The 19,333-nt window shown below is 37.8% G+C and overlaps 1 protein-coding gene across 4 annotated transcripts in view; it reads left to right on the plus strand.

The window, feature by feature from the left end:
- The window catches only part of MOCOS (molybdenum cofactor sulfurase), a 214,560-nt gene that overhangs the window by 17,555 nt on the left and 177,672 nt on the right, over positions 1–19,333 (plus strand). For all 4 annotated transcript variants that reach the window (XR_007630146.1, XR_007630147.1, XM_050326370.1 and 1 more), the window contains exons 2-3: positions 6,112–6,201; positions 8,837–8,903. Coding sequence is in view for 2 of the 4 variants with exons in the window: in XM_050326370.1 (XP_050182327.1) it covers positions 6,112–6,201; positions 8,837–8,903 (157 nt within the window). In the remaining 2 variants the exon portion in view is untranslated. The remainder of the gene's footprint in view (positions 1–6,111; positions 6,202–8,836; positions 8,904–19,333) is intronic.

Consider the following 19,333-nt stretch of genomic DNA (forward strand, 5'->3'; position numbering starts at 1 on the left):
TTTTTTCTGTAGCTGTGAAAGATACATTTCAGAGGCTTGGATGTGAGTTCTTAATAAATCCTTAAATCCTTGCTTTCCTTTGCACTCCCATCTACCTCAATACCAGCAAGCTGTAAACGGAAAGCTGCAAGTAGGGGCTCTTGTACATAGAATAGTATGGATACTGACACTGAATAATTTTAGCCACCTAAATAGCTTTTGTGGAGTTGCTGTAGCCCCTGCTGAGGAGTACAGCAAGTGAAGAGGCTGTATGGTATTGACTGCCAAGGGTTTTAGTGTTCTGCCTGCTTTGCTGTAGGTAATAATGCAATGAGAGCAAATAATGCAAGCCAATAGCACGTGGAGAAAAGTAATGGGAACTTATTACAGATAAATGTAATTGCACATTTCATGCTTTGCTTTTTGTAATGAGTCCATCAAGTCAAATACTAACATACATTAATTAAACACCATTTTCCCACAGAACTCAGTAGCTGGTTAGCAGCCCTTAGAATATTGGTACCATTATCCAGGTTGATCTCAGCCCAGTGCGGATCAGCATTTCACAGTCGGGTCAAGCTGTGATTACTGAAATTGATGAACTCAGTGGACTGGTAGTGGAAAGCAGAACGTGCCCATGGCTACAGGCTGACTGCTGCATTACTTCACCAGACCTGTAGCAATTAAGTCATATCATGCTGAGGAACAGTGTCTCCTTTAACTGCATGGTAACTGTTCAGGCTTTGAGCATCTATGGCCCTGTCCATCAGGCGCTATGCTTTTGTGGTCTTTTGAAATGCTCCTTGCTCCCTAAGCAAGGGAAACAAAACATTACCTTGTCTAGCAGAAAATGACTGTTTGGGTGAGAGGCATGTTTTTATTGAAAAAACAGACTCTGGTTTTGATAGTTTTTGTCTAAATTGATGCCAAAAAGAAATTGAAGGTACAGGTAGCAATATTCATTAAATGTTTAATGTACTTCATTAATGGTTTTGCATAATGAGATCTTTTTCTGTCTATCTTTCCTTACAGTAGTGTGTGGACATATCATGCCCTGTGTCATCGTGAGATTTCAGGCACTTTCATAAAGGTTATATTACATAGTTAAAGCTACTTTTGCTATTTAATTTAGGAGCATCCCTTGGGGGAGCTAAGTTCTTATGCAGTCACTGGAAAGAGGTAGTTGGCTCTAAAGAATATCTGACTTGGAGTAATAACCTGGAGGCTCAACATGATCCAGCAATGTGCATTTGCATCCTAGAAAGCCAACCATATCCTGGGCTTCGTCAAAAGCAGTGTGGCCAGCAGGTTGAGGGAGGTAATTCTGCCCTTCTGCTCCACTCTCTGAGACCCCACCTGGAATGCTGCATCCAGCTCTCGAGTCCTCAGCAAAGAAAAGACACTGATCTGTTAGAAGGAGTCCAGAGGAGGGCCACCAGGACTGTCAAAGGGAGGGAGCACCTCTCCTATGAGGAAAGGCTGAGAGAATTGAGTTTGTTCCACCTGAAAAAGAGAAGGTTTCAGGGTGACCAAATTATGACCTTCCAGTACCTGAAGGGAGCTTACAAGAAAGATGGAGAGGGACTTTCTACAAGGCCGTGTAACGACAGGACAAGGGGAAATGGCTTCAAACTGGAAGAGAATAACTTTACTCTAGATATTAGGAAGAAATTCTTTATTGTGAGGGTGGTGAGGCACTGGAACACAGAGAAGTTGTGGATAACCCATCCCTGGAAGTGTTCAAGGACAGGTTGGATGGGACTTGGAGAAACCTGGTCTAGTGGCAGGTGTTCCTGCCCATGGTAAGGGGGTGGGAACTAGATGATCTTTTGGATCCTTTCCAACCCAGACCATCCTATGATTCCATGAATTTGAGGTAGCTGATGTGAAATTACCTGTTAAAAACTTACTGTATCCAAATTATATCGTATGTGTCTATGACCTCTGTAGAGCCCTCTCCTCCCTATTTTGTCTTTTGTTTTTTCTCCTTTTGTTTTCATGTATGAAAATCTCATCTTTATCTTTTGACAGATAATGCTTTATTCTGCCTTCAGCTTGTTTTCATATAATCTATTTCATATTGGTTTTGGTAATATTGCTGTACTTAAGATATATACTGTCTCCCCAGGGCATTACTTCCCAAGTAATATTGTGTAGATAATCCTACTGAATTGCAATTAAATCTACCATTCAAAATTCATGACTGTAGAGTTGCTGCCTTGTAACTACACATTTCATTCTTCATTATAAGACTTTTGGCAGCATAACTGGCAGCCTGTAATCAGATGGAGTGAAGGAATTTTGAAGTTCCAGGGCTGTGAGAAATAATCTGTGAAGCCACAGAGCAGGTTGGCTTGTTTTGGTGACTGTGGTAGAATCACAGGATTAACAAAAGGTAGAGGAGGTGAACATAGAGCAGCCACATGATATATAGGTAAATTGGTTATTTTTGGAAGTGATGCTCAGTCAAAGTTCAGAAATGCGTAACACCAAGAACAATTTCAAGGACTGAAAGAAAAAATTACGTAATACCAAAGCAGTAATAATTAAGCTATATAGGAACTGGGTCACTCAACAAGGGTTGTGAAGGATGAGAAAGCTTAGTCTCCATGTGCCACTGGGCCATTTTAGGGAGTGCCTCCATGTTCTCTCATGCTCCTTCCCCTCTAGAACATCGTCTGGGTGGTAGACATATGCATAACGTAGTAGTTACTAAAAGGTTTTGTGAAGATGTAACTGCCTTGTTCTACACTCAGTTCATCAAATGATGTCTTTAAATTTCTTCTAGGTCAGGTGGAGTCACATTTTAGGAAAGTGTGCTTTTGTCAAGAAGCAGGTATATTGGCTCCCAAAGATTAATCTGGTAGTTTCTTTTTGCCTTGTATGTTTTGCAGATTGTCAGGCTTTGTGCAGTTGAGTGTTGTCACTTGGTCTTAAACTGTAATGTTGAAAAGCTCCAAATTAAATTATCTTTCTTACATTTAAGAGATAGAAATGTTCAGTTAAACTGAACGGTTCCCTGGCATTTCTGGTGCTGTATGTACATTTGCACTCATGAAGTTTTACAAAGAGCCAAGGTAGGCATTTGGACATGGTGGATGCTTTGTTAAAAGTGATTTGTAGCACGTAAGAAGATCAAAGAGCTGGGCTGGGACTTTCTTCAGCAGGACAGACTGGCCTGTGTTGGTACCCAAATAGTTCCCCATGTAAAATTAATCTGCAAGGATATTAGCATATCAGTATTGCAGCTTTTGAACCAATACTCTGGCTGAATAACTTTTCATAACTAATGCCGACACATTGAATGGTTTTTGGTATTCCTTTAAAAAAACCCTACTTCTGAAATATGATTTTATCAAATAGTTGGTATATTATTAGATCAGTAAAGTCAGTTACACACTCCAAACATAATAGTATGTAAATTAAACTAAAAGTTAATTTTACTTTTTCCCTGAGCAATGAAACCATGTCCTGATGGATATTGCATTTTAATTCTCTTTTGGTTGATCATATTATATTATCTTTCTTCTGTTACTTCCTGTAAACAGTATAATTTCATAGTGCTGACAGCCTTTATACTAAATACCACAGTGAAAGGGGGAACTGTATTATTCTCTATGTACTGAAAAATTTCTTTGGTTAATGTGCATTCAATAAAGATAAAATAGAAAATGTTATTAAACCAGGGGGAAAGCACAATGGAAGTTATTAATATGCTTTTTGGTGGTGTTATACGTGTGCCACTTTTTTTTTCTTTCCTTTAAAAATACAATTTTGTTGAAATAGGACAGCAAGGAAAAACTACATCATAAAAGTGCAATAGCAATGAAGATATTTGTTTCAGTGCAGTCTCAAATGATGAAAGAACCTATTTCATTTTTGGGCAGTGGAGAGAGAGTATTAAATGCTGTTCTCTGTTTTCAATTAAACAGCAACATTAAACATAAAATAAAAGTTTAAGAATTAGTAATTTTTCATTCCTCAGCCAAATTTCCTCACAGATTTCCAAAGTATTATACCCAGAGGAGGAATTTAAAAATCACTGGCTTTTTTTTTTTTTTTTTTTTTTAATCCCTAATTTGCATTTCACAGAACCACAGTGTTGTTCTTCATCATGAGCTATGTAAGGAATCAGATTTGAAAAACCACTTGGGGGCCTTTACCTAGAGATCTTTTGGCCCACATTGCCTCACAGGGGTGTTGGTCAGAATGGGAAGCGCCCTTCCCCTTGTGGGTGGATGGTTTGAGGAGCCTCAGGTGGTTGCCTGGTTTTCCCTTGTGCTGTATGGTTGTGTAATCACTTCAGTGCTGTCACCGTCCTTAGGACTGGAAGGGTCCAAAGACAGAAGCTCTCTGCACCCAGAGGAGCATCTCTTGTCTGTGCTCCTGGTGCCTGTGAAAGCTAACGAGCCAAAAGGCATCTCTGTGTGAGCTTTGTTGGGAGAGTGTTGGCCAGGTTGTCACCTCCAGGACAGCAATCCTTCCGCTGGTGCCTGGCTCCGGGCTGCCTCTTCCTGTTCTTAGCTCTAGTCTGGCCCTTCCCAGCTCTCCCAGCTGTAACCAGTGACCGTGGGCTGTTTATTGCCTTGGCTGTTGCTCCACACTTCAGCCCCAGCTCAGGGCAGAGGCTTTTGGTGTCAAGCTGCAGGTCCTGGGGTGGCCATGGTGAGCAGCGTGTGGCCTGCTGGAGGGACAGCTGCTGTCATTTTGCTGGCCAAGGCCATGCCACAGTGCTGGGAAGGGCCTGGCTGTGTCCTACTGTAAGGCACTGTGCCTCTCTCTCTCTCTCCAAAGCCCCGGCATTTCAGTGGTGAGCCAAGCAGCTGTCAGAAACTGAGCAGGATGGACCCCTGTACGTGTTTTGACCCACTGTGTCGGTGTTTCTGCTGTGTCTCTCTTGCAAGAGACTTTCCAGAATAAAAACAAAACAAAACAAAACAAACAAACAAAACCAAAACAAAACAAACAAAACCCCAAACCAAACCAAAACAAAAAAAAACACCCCCCCACACACACCCACACAAAACCACCACAAAAAACCTAAAAAGCCTGTACAGCTAAAAACTTGACCCACACTCCATCCTTAGAAGCACCTCAAAAACACTCAGTTGTCTTCAAGCCATCATTAGAAATTCTGCATTTGCTAGGCAGTCTAAGTGGGGGAATCTTAAGGCAGGATAGGACTCTTTTAAAAATAAAGGATGGGTGTCTGGATTGTTTTTATCATTAGCATTGCCTCACAGCTTTACCCACTGAATCACTGCTACGGTAACATAATATATAATAATATGTATTTCCAAGTGTCAAGACTTCTCCTTTAAAGCTTAATTCCGTTTTAAATCCCTGTGGAAAGTGAAGACCTTTAAAATACTTAATAAATTCTAATCTTAATCATATTCATCATTATTAAAATTTGAAATAGGTTGAAATACTTAAGGTAAGTGAAATGAAAAAACTAATAAAGGGCATGAAACACACTGGAGAAATGGAAGAATAATTGCTAAAGATTAAGAAATCTAAAATGGCCAAACATGAAAAAAACTTCATTTCCAATAAGCATTTATTTAAAAGTTTTGAAATATCTTAATAATGTAAAAGGAGGTTTTCAAAATGAATTGAATGTTAAGTGCAGCAGAGTGGCGAGACATATTTAAATACATTAAAAATTATACTAGTCGTGTCTTTGGGCTTCAGACATGATTTAGGCTCTGTCAGTTCTTGAGAGAATTGCTTCACCTGCCAGCATGGGGACAATATTACTATATAATGTTGCTATAAATAATAATTATTATCTTTGTGGTAATAGTAGTTTTCGTAGTAAGTAGTGCCTAGAAGCAGCAAGGTACTGTGGCTGAAGACACCAGCTTGCTCAGTCTTGTACAGGCTAAACAAAAAGATATTTCCCTTCTAAAGGATATGTAATCCGAACATGAAAGGAAGGACCTCTTTGCTTTTAATTAAAAAATATGCACAGGTAATAAAATTGTTTGATTTCTATTGTTTCATCCTTTTTTTTTTCTGTTAGTGAATGAAAAGGGGTGTTTGAATGGTACACTTCAGAATGTAGTCTGCGGGAGAAAATGGACTTTAATATTTTAAAAATTGACTCTAGTAATTTTGTTTGTATTTTAGGGATTACTTACCTTGACCATGCTGGTTCAGCACTTTTCCCAGAGAGTCTACTAAAAGCTTTTACTGATGACCTCAGAAACAACGTTTATGGTAAGTGCAAAACAGTGTTCCCGTTAGTCTTCTTTAATTTCCATCTAAATAGTTTAAAACTCTGCCTCTTGGAAGAGGCCTTCTACAGGTTTTTTAACATTGCAAAAGAGTAGTTGGAAGATGAGTGATTTTACAAAGGAGGCATAGGCCCTCCGAGTTATTTCATTCTTTGGTGGCCAAGGATGTGTTGGTGTTGGTGAAGAAGAGAAATCAAAGGGAGCATGATTCTGTTGCCTCAGAATTAGGGCACTGTGCTTGGGATAAAGAAATACATGTAGTTATAAGCATTGTTTGTTCCATCTTTGTGTTTTTTCCACACAAAACACAAACTCAGTTTCTTACAAAAGGACCAAAATCCGGAACCCCTGTCCTTCTAAGTGGGAGTCATCACAGGGAGCTTGTAAGGACTCAGTATAAGTATTTTATTTAGAAGAAAGCCTAGCTCAAAGATCCCAAGTGAATTTAGGCAGGGAGTAGGTGCTATACCTCTCTCAGACTATTGGACTTTGATGCGTACTCAGAAAAAGGATGTGTACTGCCAAAGCAGTCTTGCACATAAGAATGTGAGTAAGAATATCTACAAAATTATGCTGTATGTGGGTGGAGATTTAGCTATTACAGCTGTGGATGGGGCCACTTCAGCACCACCTGTAAGCACTTCATCCCCAAATCCTCTACCTAAACCTTCTGTTTCTTTCTAACATTATTATCTAGCCAAGGTAAGTGAGTGTGATTTTATACAAAGGCAGCAGCATTCATTGTTTAGGAAATATTGTTACTGTGTGAGACAATTATTACTGGAATGAGTCATGCTCAAACAGAAAAAAATGTACTGTACAGTATTATGGTGTGAGTAGTCCCACTGAAGTAATTAAAATTTCTTATTATGTTTTACTATCTGTGGGTCATGTGTCCTTTTTGCTAGTTTTATGTCTTTCTTATGCTCTCTGATACACAGAACAAAGGGATTCCTCACTCGGGAGCTAGGTACCACTGCTTTGCAAGAAAACTGTTTACTCTAGCACTGGCACACTTGTGTGCTTACCAACTGGGCAAGCCACGTGAGAGTTTTGGGTAGTTTCATTTTCAATATGGCATTGTATGTGGCATTTTCCCCTATTTTTTTTCCTGAATGCTGGCAAGGCCAGGATCCAAAGCATGGAATGAAGTTCTGCTGTGAAATAATGTTATTTTTGATAGGAATAGAGTTGTTTGGGGTTTTTTCCTCTTATAACAAAATATGTTGATTTGATTACATTTAAGATCTCCCATTGAAGTGCATGTCAGTGATATTAAAATTAATGTTTTCTCAAAACAGACATTGTAAAGTGAAATGTATGCTCTGATCTTAGTTATTTCAAACAACGTTGGGCTCAACCCTTATAATAAGTACCATCTGTGGCAGAAAAAAATATAATTTGTGCATTAATTGCTTGTGAGTAGAAATAGTGGTGCTGCTGGTTTGGAGCAGATTTGCACAGTACCTATAAGGCTATAGGAGAACAAATTGTATTTTTTCATTAGTGCTTTCATCTAAAATGATAATGAGAGCTTTCATATGGTCAATTCTCATTCTTTTGTAAAAATTACATCTCATACTCTGAGGACAGCAACTACTGTACAAAAAGAGTTAATTTAACAAACATAGATGTGACTAAAAGGGGAGTTTGACTTGCAGCTTTTTTTATTTTCTTGGTGATAATCTACAGGTGAAAAGAACTGTAGTTTAGCTTTTGCATGTGTCAGTGAGGTAAAGTAACATAAGTAAGAGATATTCTCACTTCTAAATTGAGAATATTTGAATTGGAAATTACAGAAATGCAACATCAGACGTGAAAAGTGTAAGTATTAGTTTTTTGATTTGAGCTCAAAATTCATTATTTTCAACACCTTCACTCAATTACTTTCAGCAGGGTGATTTTGAAATTTTAAAAATAGAATAATTTATGTTTCAGCCTATTGCAAAAAGTGTATTTGTATACCTATTTTTTTCTTACGCCCTTTCCAAACTGTTTATTCCAAAGAATGTGCCATTTACTAATAGGAAAATGTTCTGTGCCTGTGTGGATATTTCTGTAATCTTTCTTGCTCAAGATTTTTTTTCTCAATTTTTTTCTCAATTCATGCCCTTATTATGTGCTATCTTAATTGTGTTAATACATGCTTATCCTGAGCTGGTCTAAGGTGGTTACTAATTTTGCAGTAAAATTTATGTTTTAATGAATTATTTGAATTTCAAATGCTAAAACCCCTGGGGTTAATCCTGGTGTTCTGTCGTTAATGTGTATTATTTCCAGATGTCTCTTACTTCTTAACTACTGTGCAAATACATTTATGAATGTACATTCTGTCTGTAGTTTTTCCTAGTTTGTTTGTGCATATACAGTTGCATTTCCTTTTTAGAATAACTACCTAAATAAGAGTTCCAGCTGAAGTTTCCAGATCTGTCATAATTGCTTTAGCCTATGTCCTTTCTCTTGACTAACTAAGGAGCTTCAGGGCGTTGCTAGGATGTATACCTTGAATCTTTATTTGTCACCTTTTGGGCTGGCTTGGTGTAATACTTTTATAAAAGAGAAATTTAATAGCAAAATTGTGATTAATGATTAACTTCTGTATCTCTTTTGTCTCCTAGGCAACCCTCATAGTCAGAATATCAGCAGCAAGCTGACATATGACACAATCGAGCATGTCCGATACAGGTAGAATAATCTTTCTTTCAGATCTTGTATGATGCCCCTCATAGTTTTTGTTTTCATTAGGCCTGTGGGATGTGATGCTATTTTCTGAGGGTCATCTGTCATGCCTAAAGAAAACACCTCACTTCTAAAACACAAGGTATTTGGACAATCAAGTGTTGGACCATATCAGTTCTTTTTCTCCCAGATGCCTCAATTCTCAAAGTCCTGTATTACAGCTCAGTGCTGTAATACAAATCCACAGTTTTAATTAAGATATAGAAGTTGGAATCTCAAAAGTGATTATTAGTAAGATGGTATGGTAAGATAGTAAGGTGGGACTAGGTACAAGGAAATCGTTAAAATTCAGATAAAATTAAATACAGCATAATTTGAGAATTTATAAAAGGCTTATGGGGATGTGTACATTGTTTTACTACAGGTACTTTTGTTGGAGTAAGAGAATACCTTTGAAAGTACTTTAAGTAAAACTGTTCAGAGCAAAAACAAAAAGAAAAGGTAAAATTGAGTGTTGGGGCTTCTGGGTACAGGTAAGAAAATGAACTGATTCCCTAAATAAGGTATTCTCCTTAAAGTTCAGGATGGAGTGTGCTGAAGTACACTTCCTGCCATTAGATTACACCATGACAAAATATACAAATTAGGTACTTGTTTATTTGTTTTAGGGTTTTTTCCAGGTAATTCTTGCTATTTTATAAAACATGTCTTTATTGAAGAATATGTATGTGCTTTGAGTTTATTTGCCTGCTTTTAATGAAACTCTTAGTGTAAGGAAATAAGCGTCACCGATTCCTCTTTTTCATCATCTTCCTTGAAAGCAAATATTTCTCCAAAACATATCACAGAATTCAGAACAATAGCATTGTAATGTTCATCGTTGTAATGAAGAAAATCTGTTTTACACCTTTTTACTCCTTTTTCTCTGGCTGCATTTTTATGAGGGTGTAAAAAACCCAAGATTTCCAGCTGCATACTGCTGCTGGCTATAACTGGTTCACTCCTCCCTACCACCAGCTTTCTGGAGAAAGCATTTATTTTTCCTTTTTCTACAACCCTCTCTTAATGCTGTGCAGGATGACAACCTATAGCCAAATGAAATGGAAGAGACTACTTATGAAGAATAGCTGTTTTCAAAAGCAGCCACTTATAACCAGTTAGAGCAATACCTACAGCCCTTCAGAGCCTTCTGAGCAGACCTGTGTGCTCACATGCAGCGTTAGCATTCTGATTTCCATTTACTCTCAGTGTTATTGCAACGTTGCTCTTTCATCGTTCTGCTTATGGAGGCACAGTAGGAAGTGTAACTGTTTCTAGAATAATTGGTATTGTACTCTCTGCTCTTTGTTGTTAATGAGTAAGGAAATAGACTTTCACTTTGTAAGGAACCTAGATTACTTTAAAAGAGCTTACATACTCAGCTTGTATTATTTTGGATCCTGCTTTAAGACTTTTTTAAGAGCAGGATGGGAGTTGACAAGAACATACCAATGGTTTTATTGAGCATTTTTTTGTTTGTTTGTTTTGATTTTGTTGGTTTTTAGGTTGTTTTGTTTTGTTTTAAACTCCCTCTGCATCTAAATGAACATTTTCAGTATCGTACCTAATAGAATTTGTCATCTGTCCCTATAGAAATTCAGCCATTATTCCCCAATAAAAATTTAAAAGCATAGTCATCAAAAAGGCGTAGTCATAAAAATTGAAGAAGAAAATGCCCTAAAACCACTGTCAGTAAGTCAGTTATCTAAAAGGCAATAAAAGTATATTAAAAATCTATACTTCTATGCCATTGCAGCTAATCAAAATATGCAACGTTACAAGACAGGGAGACAGGCAGGTCTGTCCTGCATCACAGTGTATAGACTGTATTTCCTCTGTGAAAAAATAATTCAGCAGGTAATTTCAGGAATCTTAAAATTAGTTGCTTGCTTCTAATTCTGCTTTTGGCCCATGGCTGCAGTGAGAAGTATAGCTCTATTTTCAGTGTTTGAACCCAAGAAAATATGATTTTATTTTGTGGGGGTTTTCTTTTAGCTTTTTGTTTTGATTTTTCAGTGGAATGGCATAACCAACTAATTAAAAATAAACACAAACCTTAATTTCATGTTTATATTTGTCAATATTGCTGATAGCAGCACCAGAATAGACTTTCCCAGTCTGGCAGTATACACTGTTTCATGGTACAAAGCTGAATGATTTGGTTTTACCTTCATATCTGCTTGACAGAGAGAAACCACTCTTAGAATTTGGATTTGCAAGAAAATAAAGTAAATAATTAAATAATTGAGTCAGTGGATGCTTTCTAAGGTTTACAAAATTATGGTAAGATGGCTTGCCTCTTGACCAACTTAAGTGCAATAAGAGTAGAAATAGTTGTTTTATTCTTAAAAACGTTGCTTCTCTACTCTTGAAGTGGAACTGCTGAATGATTTTCAACATTGTACATATCTCTACATTAACCATGAGTGATGCTGGGAAGAGGAAGCAAGAACTGTAATAAACCTTACTGAAATGTATTAAATGTATGCATCAAAAGATTATAGATCCTTTTTATGCCTTTGCTTATGGATGTATGGAAGCGCCATTGCTCCACCTAAACACGGCTAAGGAACAGGAATACAATATCTCCTTATGATGTTGCAGTTAATGCAAGTAGGAAATTCATTACATTGATATTAAATAACCCTTTTCCCATATGCAAGCATTTTAAAATACTATCTTTCTGAATATTTTAAAACACTGTCCTTGTGGATCTTACCCTTGCAATATCAAATAGTGCAGCAGTGTCTTCTAACCAGTTTTAGTGTTGTTTGGAGTTTCTGGTGTGTTTAAAATGCACAACAGGATACTTTTTAATTTACGCACAGTGTTGTTGTAATAGACTTTTGATGTTCATCCTTGAACTTTCAGGTACTATGAAATGTTAAACTGAATCATACTTCAGGAATTCAAATATCTATTTCCAAAAGGCCAGAAATTTCAGCTGTGATTTCAGTACCAAGCATCTCCTAGATTGCGGCAATATGTGTATTACAGAATTTTGTTACTGAAGCTAAAACGATTGGGCATTGAGCTAAATGGAATCAAGTTTAGATACAAAACCAAAACATGCATTTTTATAAAGGCCCATCCCAAAATATGCCATCTAAGTGAACTATAAGAGGAGAATAATCTCTGTGGCCTGTGCCTACAAACAAAAAAAGGTGCAGCAGACATGCATAAAATGACAGTAAATGTCTTAGTATTTTAAAAATATTTTTTTTCTGTGGTAAAACATACAGGTGGACTAGATTTTGCTAAGGAAGTAGTCCCATAAATGTTGTTTATAATTTCATTTGCACTTATTTGTAGAAAATACCATGATAGCAAGGTAAAGCTCTACATTCCTTCCTTATGAAATGTTTTCATTCCAAGACTTGTTTTTTAAGTTATCACATATTTTGAAATGCTGCTATGTGTAAGATAAGATTTCCAGTTTTAAGCAGTTCTGTCTCTGAATACAGTAATGTTGGAACTGATACATACATGAAAATGAGCTGACCTTTCCTACACAGTAAGAAATAGTAGATACAGTATGTGCTTAGTATTGATTTACCCTTTGCAAAGGTCATTGACAGGAGACTATAAGGATGAGTGACATCTGAGCACTGCATCTTGTCCTCCTTAATGGCACCTGCCAACTTAAAAATCTTGTTTTAAAACCAGGATGGTTCAGACCTTTTGCATGCTTGTTTTATAATGCCATTTGCAAATCCTGCTTTTCCTGCTTCTCCTGATCCCACTGCTCAGGGGGGCAATTCTGAAATACCACAGTCAGTGAAGTCCAGCAAAAAGATTGAGAGGACTCTGTACATGGCAAATGGGAGAAGCATTGGAAGATAATTATGAATAATGGATAGGTTTTTTGGAAGAGTTTAGGCAAGAGGGTGATCTTTTTCTCATGGTTCATGAAATTATTTAGGCATGTAGTAAAACAATCCCAGTGTGCCACAGCGAGGTGGCTGATATCCCCACTCTGTGGTCTGCTGTGTACTGAATGACAACAGAGCAATGGCTTTGGTGCAGATGCTTCTTGTTCTCTCCTTGGCCACACGTAGCTTTTTATGCAAAAGATTCCATTTTATAAACAGCTGTTTCTAGGAGTCAATCCATTACTTTTGCTGTCTTTACTCTTAGCAGGCCTATGCAAGGTATTAAAAAGCTTCTGGTCATGGTAATAGGTACTGTTATATCTGAATGAGACTGGATTAAGAACAAATAAAATCAGTCTGTCTTATTTGGGAACTTTGCTCCTGGACTTTCATCTCTGTTTTAATAAATTAATTAATCATTAACTTGATAAACTGAAGCTTTAGAAATGAATTTGCTAATACCTTCTGTGACTCTTCCAGTAGTCAGTTTTATACCTTCATGGTTTATACAAAGAGATTGCAGTAAATAAAATTGGTATATTGATGGTCATGCTCTCTGGCTATTCTTTGTTGCAGAGAGAGTCAAATCTGGAATGCTTCATTTATTGAAGGAAATAAATATTTCAGTAAAGTAAATTAAAATCTGGGGGTCAAGATTGCTAGTTTATGAACACAAAGGATGAAATGCTTCTAGGCAATTCTGAGTTTAATTTGTATGGGTGGTTAGAATGTTTTGTAAAGAGGTCTGAAAAAGACTGGATACAACCTTTACTTTTTTTTTCTTTCTGATTCAGAAAAAAACCCCTCAGGAATCTGCTTTTTTAATGTGGCTGTGACAAAGGAGCTATGGAGACTAAGTTTAAAAGTGATCTTTCTGTGCCATTGCTCTCTAGATAGCATTCAGAGGAGGGAGAGGGGTACAGGCTTACTTGGATTCAGGCCACCATTTTAATTCACATTTTTAAAATGCACACAGCCTCCCTACCTCCTCAGCTGTTTTTTTAGCAGGGACCCAGTGGCCTCTGTGTCCATGGGGAATTCTATCAAAGGGCACATGAGCTGATGAATGAGATAGTCCAATTGGAACAAAATACTGATTGATAAAAATAGTGAGATTTTCCCAATGCAAATTGCTTTTTTCCCCTTCTCTTCATCTCTTTGTCTTTTTCAGGGTTTATGTGGAGGCTTTTTTCCTCCTCTATGGGCTGTACAACATTTATAGAAGAAATGTGTTCTTCCTTCTTCTGGATTTGCAATTGCTTCCTAAGAAGCAGTTCAGTGAGACACCAGTCTGTGATGTTTCTGGTAACACCTGTTGCCCTGGCTGTTCAGTGAGCAGTAACAATAGCCCTGACTGGCTCTTGGGAACACCAACCGTTCCTTAGGCAACTCCAGGAGAGCCTGACAAGTTCATTACTGGCCTAGATGATTATTTGTATTTTAAGTAAGGCTTTTGGAAGACCAGATACTTAGTAAAAATGTAATTTCTGCCATCCCCTGTGTGCACCTGCTGTGCTTGACAACTCTGTTCTGACTTCAGCATACTTTTGTTTCTCAGCACAAGTTATATAGAATTGGAAAGGTGCTCCATCTGATTGAAGTCAAGAAATTTTGAATGTCACCTTCAATTATGTATGTTGTCCAAAGTTTGGCTGATATTTTTCCTCATGCCTAATTTTTTTGAAAACTGTGGACACTTTCTGTTTTGCTCCATCTGAAACTGACTGAGTGATCCTCTACCAAGAAATGCCCAACTGATGAAAGTTTAACCTGGGCTGTTTGTATCTTATGTTATATTTAAAATCATAGCCTTGGAAAACAGTCTGTGAAGTTAGCAAACCCGCTATTGAGCTCCATTTTGAATCTTGCTCATTTCACTTGTAAAGCAATATGAGTACTTCATCTGTTGTTATAATTAAGCTGTTGAAGACACATTAAAGCATTCCAAAGGGCTTCCCTGGTGGCATCTGTGTCTCAATGAATCTGAAATTCCTGGTGTCACTTTGCTGCTAGGCACAGCTTTTTCACTCATTCTTTATTTGCTGTCTGAGCCCCACCTTGCTGCAGTTTTTACCAGCAGACTTGAGCAGACTTGAGTCCTTAAATAGTCATGATTTTCATTATGACTTTTCTTCCCTCATCCCAAATTCTGACTGTCAGTTCTGACTCTAATTACTGTTCTGTTCCTTCAGCACTTTGGTACTGGTTTTGTTGCCCACACTTGATGATCCTGAATGATCATGATTTTCAGTACTTTAAACTCTGATATCCACTGAAGTAGTTTTATTATAAACTTGACCTAAGAGAATAGCTATTAGTGTTACTTATATAATGCTATATAAGGGGGATAGCTAGTTCATGATGTATTATTTGAATTTTGAGCATATATATTTTTAACTGCTGTTGAACTTGTATCTTCCTGAATATAATGATGTATTCAGGATCTTCTGGGTTTTTTTTCTCCAGAAGCAGATATGATCTGCAAGTAATGGTAACTTTGGGGCAAGTGACTCTGTGTTTGAGTGATTTCATCCCTTTTTTTTTTTTTTTTCTCAGTTGTGATGTAGCCTTAGAATTGTCTTCTGTCCTTGTTAATCAAGTGTAACTGTGGCTGCTTTCCCAACTCTGAAAATGCCATTTCCTCTGTGTGTTGTTTCAGGCTACCTGTAGCTCATCCAGTCTTCTTACAGAAAGAGCAAATATATTTGCTTTGTCAGACATTAATGCATGTTGTCAGCTCTCTTTCTCTAATGAGCAGGTTATTTACAGTGGCAATGCTAGATGCTGTAGTCCTAATTTTTTTTTCCCTGCTCTCTCCAACCTGCTGTCTTGCTCAAATTCTCAGTTAATATCCCATGTCTGTTAGCAGCTGTTTTCTTTTTTTTCTGCCCTCCCCCACTCTCGGCACTGAGACAGCACTTAGCTGCAGGCAACTGTGTCCATTAAATATATAACCACTGTTAGCGAGGTCATTGCTGTTCTGATGAAAACTTTTCTATGGCAAAAGGCAGTCAGTTGCACGGCTTTCAGGCTACCGAGAGATCGTGTTAAACACCAGAGGGAGCAGAGCCAGTGGGAGCATTGCAGCAGCAGTCTTAAGCAGAAGAAACTGAGGAGGGGAAGTGCAGAAGGATGGCGGGTGACTGATGGCGGGTGGCAGATGACAGGCGATGATGTGGTGTAAACCAGCCACCTTAACCCCTGCAAGGATGGAACAAGTGTATGTGGGTCCAGTAAGGGTTTTAGGGAGCCTGGTTTCAGGACAGCCAGGTCAGAAACATATCCCAGCTGGTATATCAAGAGTATTCCCATATCAAGAGTAGGGGAATGCACATGACTTTCAATGTTTTTGTGTCTCATCTCCTGCTATTAGAGATTACTTTTCATTCTTACCCCATTGGGAGGACTAGAAAATTCAGTCTTCCACTGGCTCTTGAGGAGCTAGTACCCTTTTGTTCCTACACCAAAATTTTATGTTGCCTATAGGCTTTTGTGGTCTTTTCTACCATTAGCCTCTTCTGATGCATTTATGTAGAGGAGTCCTTTTTCATTTTTCTGTTTTCTTAGGTTGAGTAAGATAAGCTCCTCTAGATTCTACTTGCAAGGTGCATTCTTCATCTGCCCCCCACTCTGTCTCTGGGTTTGATCTGGATTACCCTAATCTTTCTGAAATGTGTAACCAAAGTAGAATGGAGTTGTTGAAATAAGTCCTGCAGTATGGTAATTGAGACAGAATAAAAGATTCTTGAAATCATGCTGTGACCTCATCAAATGTTCTGGGTGCTTTGAGAAAACAAAAATACTGTATATTCCAATAAGGGAATGGCACAAGCATTTCAAACGAATAGAGGAAATCTGTAGGCACAAAGGATTTCTACAAAGAAAGAAAGCACATCTTTCTGGGGATTCTTCTAGAATGGAATAAATTTATTGGAACATGATCTTTCTTGTTTGTTTTTGTTATGAAATTTCATGCTATGCTGAAAGTGATAATGTGGTCCATATATTGGTTGATTCTTATGTATGAATGGAGCAAAAATTAACGGAGATTGTGAGATTTTGTACAGAGGGTTGTTGTTTAGGGAGATCACATTGACTTAAAGGAGAGAAGATTATTTTATTGACTTGATAACTTTAAGCATCTACTTCCTTGAAGATCGATGCACTAACTTTCATTGTTAGTTTGAAACGATAGCAAATAAGTACCTAATACCAAATAAGACATTTGTAATATATGCTGGCATTATGAGTTCCTTTTATTTTTCATTATTCTTTTGTTTCTCTGCTTATTTCATTGATTCAAGTTTCTTACCTGTTTTAAACTTTATTTCTAATTTGAACGTTATAAGCAAAGATGATGTCCTTGAAATTCAAGGGTGCCTTTAAGAAGCAGCACAAGTCATGGTAAGGTATAGGAATATGAAAGATAAATGAGGCAAGACTTTGAATAGAACTGTCTCCTTTATATTAAGGTTAATAACAACTAGTGAACCCAGGTTTAATTTGCTAGATTTTATTAGTATATTTGGTATGTTTCAAGGCATCATTGATAAGACAAAAGTGCCAGCTCAGTAACATGCTGCTAATAATTTAGCAATATTTTTTAAATTTATTTTAAGCTTTTGGAAGGTGACACTGTTTAGAGGAGCATGATGTATGCTCCATAGCATATCCATGCTATGGATTTTATGGAGACTCCCTAGGCTTATAATGAATCCAGTGATCACAGTCGTGGTACTCCTAAGAGCTTTTCAGCACTCAGGCCTTTCTCAGCCATCCTCTTACCACTTCTAGTTTGTCTGTCTTTAGTCTTTTAAAGGTGTTTAGCATTTCAATAATTTTTTTTTTTTGCAAATATTTTTCATGTGATAAAGGAGGTTTTAGAGACATGAATCACTCTGGAAAATCTGTCAATGTTCACAGATATTACTGACAAAAAACAAACAAAAAACCAAGCAAGCAAGCAAACAAACAAACAAAACCCCCCAACAAAACAAACAAACCAAAGCAAAAACCCACAAACACACAAAAAAAACCAAACACAAAACCCAAAACAAAACACAAAAAGACAAAAGATGATGAACAATTCTAGAACTGACGTCTGGAATATAGTGCTGAAGCTTTTGTGCTAACAAGAGAACCACTGCAGCAGAGGTGTGAGGCACAGTCTTAGTTACTTTTGCCCTGCTAAGAAAAATTTCACTGACCTATTAGTTCAAAAATCCTGGTGCCAAAATCCTGTATGGTGCCCAGTTCAGTCTTCTTTTAGGAGCCTGGCTCTCTAGTGAGCTGACTGTGAAACTTTCAGTTCAATGACTGTTCATGCTAACTTGCAATAGGAGAAAGTGATCTGCCTGCCAGTAAGAGCTTGTCTCAAGATGCTTACACTTTCTGTAAATTCATAAAAGCTGAAGGTTGTTTTAGTTCACACAGATCTGTCTCCTTGTAGAAGGTGAAAATGAGAATCAAAAAGGTTCAGTTAGAAAATAGCTACCCTGCTCACCTCTCAGGGCTGGAAAGCCTTTAGTCCCAAACCGAGACACTCCAAGCCCTTAAGTCTCCTTGTACAAGCTTATTTGGAAAGTACCTGTCTGGCCTTCCAAGGACTGAACATCCTGCCACATGTGTAGAACTTTAATTGTGCCAAAATGCTTAATGTGAACTCTGTAAATACCCTATACAATATAATGGAGTTTTTAAGTAACATATGTGGGAAATGTTTCCTTCCCTGAAAAAGGTATTTATGGATGGTTTTAACCACTTGATTTTTATTTGCATTCATTTTTATCAATTTGAGTGTTGCCATGCTTTGAAACTGGAGTGAGAAGCTGTACAGACCTCTGAAGTGTTGTGTCTGTGACAGCATGTGAAAGCATTGACTGAGCCTACATTAAAACAGACCATAGCCTAGATTAAAGCAGACCTTCTAACCTTTCTTGGTCATATTCCTCCTATGTAAATAGTGTGCTACAAGCAGGTAATTTCTACATTATTGTCCATGACTCCAGCATAAAAATGCCTGTGTTTGATTGTGATGAGCTAAATGTGCTGCCTGTAGTAGTTTGAAAGGAGTTTGCAAATCTGTCAGCAACAGGTTGCTTCAGCCAGGGAAGAAAGCTAAACAACCATGGTGTAGTTTGGTTAATCAAACTTGCCTGAGCCAAAATAGGTAGTTGCAGTGTCTCTCCTCCCTCCTACTGAGCTGACATAGTTGCTTGGAGGAAAGAGGGAGGCCTCTGACATTCCAGTAACACTTGTCAACTGTCTTGAATGGCTGTCGCAGTAAATGGGATGCTGTTGCCTATCTTCAAGTCTCCTTCTCTCTCCTTTGTGTAGGAGAAAGTTTTACCATGTGCCAGCCTTACAGGGCACGGTCTGCATTGTCTGAAGGAGATGTAGGAGGGTAACTTTCTGTCAGTCAGTGAGAAACCCGTGCTCCATGGGATGTAGCCCAGTGATTAGTATATATGCTACTTCATTTGTGAGAGAAAAATAAAATAAATTCATTTACTTTATAGGCACAGG

This window comes from Myiozetetes cayanensis, unplaced genomic scaffold (assembly GCF_022539395.1).
Source record: "Myiozetetes cayanensis isolate MyiCay16 unplaced genomic scaffold, myiCay2020 scf1, whole genome shotgun sequence".
NCBI lineage: Eukaryota > Metazoa > Chordata > Aves > Passeriformes > Tyrannidae > Myiozetetes > Myiozetetes cayanensis.